At 40.0% G+C, this 3,631-nt stretch overlaps 1 protein-coding gene across 1 annotated transcript; it reads right to left on the bottom strand.

Annotated features, from left to right (window-relative positions):
• Positions 1-1,197: 1,197 nt before the first annotated feature.
• On the bottom strand, positions 1,198-2,172 carry LOC110284289 (formyl peptide receptor-related sequence 4-like). The gene is given in 1 exon segment (XM_021150009.1): positions 1,198-2,172. A coding segment is annotated over 1 exon segment (975 nt).
• Between the last annotated feature and the right edge of the window lie 1,459 nt (positions 2,173-3,631).

The raw sequence follows: 3,631 nt of genomic DNA, 5'->3' as shown, positions 1-3,631 counted from the left end.
GAGACAGAGAGGAAGGAAGGAAGGAAGGAAGGAAGGAAGGAAGGAAGGAAGGAAGGAAGGAAGGAAGGAAGGAAGGAGATGCAAGGCACAGATACAAGAGATAGTCAATACCATGCCAGCAAGGAGTGTTATTTCTCAGGGCCTTTCAAAGGTAAGCAACATAAAGCACAACTAGTTCCAGGAATTTAAACAATGATTACAAATGCCTATGTGACAAGTGTATGGTACACATTATCTATGTTTGACTAAGGCCATTTCCTTCAGGCTCAGAGAGTCTCTCAAGGACATATGTGTAAGTCACAGATTTTGGCAGGATATAACATACATCTTAATTACAAACAAAGATGTTGGTAGACTCATTCATGATTAATCAAAGCTAACTCCCCACAGCATTACATAATCTTCCCCTTGTCTTGCAATTCTCCTGATCCTTTTATGTTTCTAGGATCAATTTGAGGTTTTAAATGTACTTTCATATCACTTACACAATTGCACAAATGTACATACAAAAATTACAATTTTTCTAAATCCATATCAAATATAAGGATCTACAAATAAATAAAATGTAATGTATTTCCTTTTGATTATTGTTTTTCAAACTATGTTTATCAATAATTTTTCCCATTTTCTAGCAATGATGTAATATTTTTCTTCTTTATGGTTGAACTTTTCGTTGATCTGAGCCTTGGTCTCATGTGGCCCAGTTTGGTTTAGTTCTCAAACTCTCTTTGTAACCTGGATTTGATATGATCCTTCTTTATGTGTATCAGAACTTCTAATATTACAAGCATGCACTACATTGCCATCAAATATTTATTTACAACATAGTATTTTAGGATTAATATATACTAGATTTTATAATTCTTTCAAATACACCTATGTTTTGTCCCTTGTACTGTTTTGCTACATTAGTCTTAGTCAGTCTACAGGCTAAGTTGAAAAATTCTCAAAATGAATGTGATAGGAATGTTATCTTTTACTTCTGTCTTCCAAATCAGAAATCAGAGAAGAATTTCTTATAGATTAAAACTCAGAAATTTCATGCAAGATAGGATAAGACAGAAATTAAGACTAGGGTAGGAAAAAAAAACATTCCCATGGCCTTACTCCTGCCATTTTCTATAGCTCAGAGTCTGCAGTACATGAAGACAAGTTGCTGTCTGTGTCACTGCTCAGGAATGAATTTTCCATCAAGGATTAGTCTTCCCTCAGGGCCCTCTCTAGACTGGCAGACAGAGAATAGATTAGTCTGTCTTTGAATTCCTGACCCAGGAATACATAGAGTATTGGGTTGAGGCAGCTGTTGAAGGAAGCCAAGGTATTTGCTGGGTTAACCAACATATGAATAATGCTCAGTGTCTCATTGTTAAAGATGTTGCCTAAAAGCATAATTAATTGAAAAGGGAACCAACAGACAAAGAAGGAAACTGCTACAGCAGTGAGGACACGTAAAGGACGAGTGGAATTCACAAAGCCTCTTCTGCAGATCTTGGCAGCCATGAGTCCATAGCATATAGCAATGAAAGACATGGGCATGCTGAATCCAATAATGAAATTGATGATTCCTGAAGCTGTGGCAGCAATAACAGACATAACAGACACCTTTAACTGCTCTTCAGAGGTTGCAACCCAGGATTCAAATTTAGATATATAGTACACATCCCCTCTTGCATCTCTCACTGTAGTCAAGAAGAGAAAATGTGGCAAGGTAAGCAGCAGAGCAAATATCCAAGTACCAACAACCACTTTTCTGGCCAGACTCACAGTTCGGTGATTCTGAGACCATACTGGGCACAGGACTCAAATGTCCATGGCAATAAGAGTGATTAGGAAGATACTTACAAAAAGGTTTATGTTTGCAATTATGTGAACCAATTTGCAAAGAAACCAACCAAAAGGCCATTTTCCTCTCATGACCATTGAGATGATGTGAAGTAGTAGAGTAGCCATGAAAGAGAAATTACTCAAAGCCAAGTTCAGATAAGAGACAGTGGTCACAGTGTGTGCCATCTGGAACCCAGCCACCCAAATCACAAGCCCATTACTTAGAACACCGAGGACAAAGGTTATAGAGAGAACCACTAATGAGAGGATCCATAGAACTCTTGAGGTGGTAGACTCATAAAACACAACTTCTGATCCACTCAGAGGCATTGAAATGTTGACTTCCATCTTGTCAGCACCTAAAAATTTTCAACAATAACTATTTTTCAGATGTGTCTCCATCTTGTCCCGCCTTAACTCAGATCCCACATCACCTTCTATAAAAAATACCTATTCTAGGGGTAATAGAGTAAATGTGGTTTTCTGTTAAATATCCCTATGGAAATCTTAATTCTATGCATAAATAAAGAGGGTGATTACTTCTAAGACTGATTAAGAAGGGATCCTAAGCTCCAATATCCTTACTCTGATATTGACCTGAGAGTGTACTGGATGTAGAATGTGTGGAGGCATGAGTTTACCATGAGGAGGAGAACACTGGGCCAATAATATTGTCCATTTGTCACAGAATTTCTTTAGTTCTTTGTTCTCAATGGAAAGAATTCAGCAGAATGATGAAGATAGTTTAAGTTGAAGTTTATTTTAAGACAAAACATTCGAGTAAGTAGAAAAAATATTGGACTATATTTACAAAAAAATTGATATCTTTTTCTATTATAGCTTCTATTGTGGCATTCTTCTTTGTTGTTAGTTCCATTTTCTGTTAATCATTCTCCTAAGCATATGCTGTCACAAGAAGACACTGCTCAGTGAAGACCATAAAATCCTTATAATTTTGTTACCTTCATATTTTAAGCTTCAATGATTTTTTATTAAGATTATGTAGGGCATAACACATTACAATGATTTTAGTTCCAGGTCTTTTGTTATTGTTGTTGTTGTTGTTTTCCTTCTTCCCTTGTTGTGTCCTAGCACTGCTGCAGACTATTGGGGAAGGATGGAGTGGAGCCACTTTTCATGGCCTGCATGTTCCCTTAGATTGTCTAGACCCTGGGAAGAAATAATAAGGTGCAGTCTGGAATGGGTGGGGCAAAAAAATCCAAGTTCTGCAGTGAATGCAAAGAGGAAGATGTCTCCTTGGAAGATTTCAGAGTTAGAGCTCATTTCAAAACAGGTCTATTAGAGTGTAGTCAATGAAACATCTTGTACACTCGATTCTTGGCAAATAAGAACTATATAAACATTGGAGCTTGGATCCGGGACTCCCTCGAACCTAGGAACTTAGTCTGCACAGGTGAGAGTGTGCACCACAGAGGCAGACAGCTTCTGGGAGAGGCAGGAGCCACAGAGCCGCTGAGGCAGCACCCTTTTGGGGCCAAAGACATCCAGCACCCTCCCAGCCAGAGGACAGTGGCCCACCCTGCACGAGAGCCCTCTGCCTCAAGAGCAGAGAGCGCCATCTTGGATCCGGGACTCCACCGAACGTAGGAACTTAGTCTGCACAGGTGAGAATGTGCACCACAGAGGCAGACAGCTTCTGGGACAGGCGGGAGCCACAGAGCCGCTGAGGCAGCACCCTTTTGGGGCTGCAGACATCCGGCACCCTCCCAGCCAGAGGACAGTGGCCCACCCTGCACGGGAGCCCTCTGCCTCAAGAGCAGGGAGCACCATCTTGGATCCGGGACTC

This window comes from Mus caroli, chromosome 17 (assembly GCF_900094665.2).
Source record: "Mus caroli chromosome 17, CAROLI_EIJ_v1.1, whole genome shotgun sequence".
NCBI classification, from domain to species: domain Eukaryota; kingdom Metazoa; phylum Chordata; class Mammalia; order Rodentia; family Muridae; genus Mus; species Mus caroli.
Note: the sequence above shows the minus strand (reverse complement) of the source record. Positions and strands in the feature narration are given on the sequence as shown.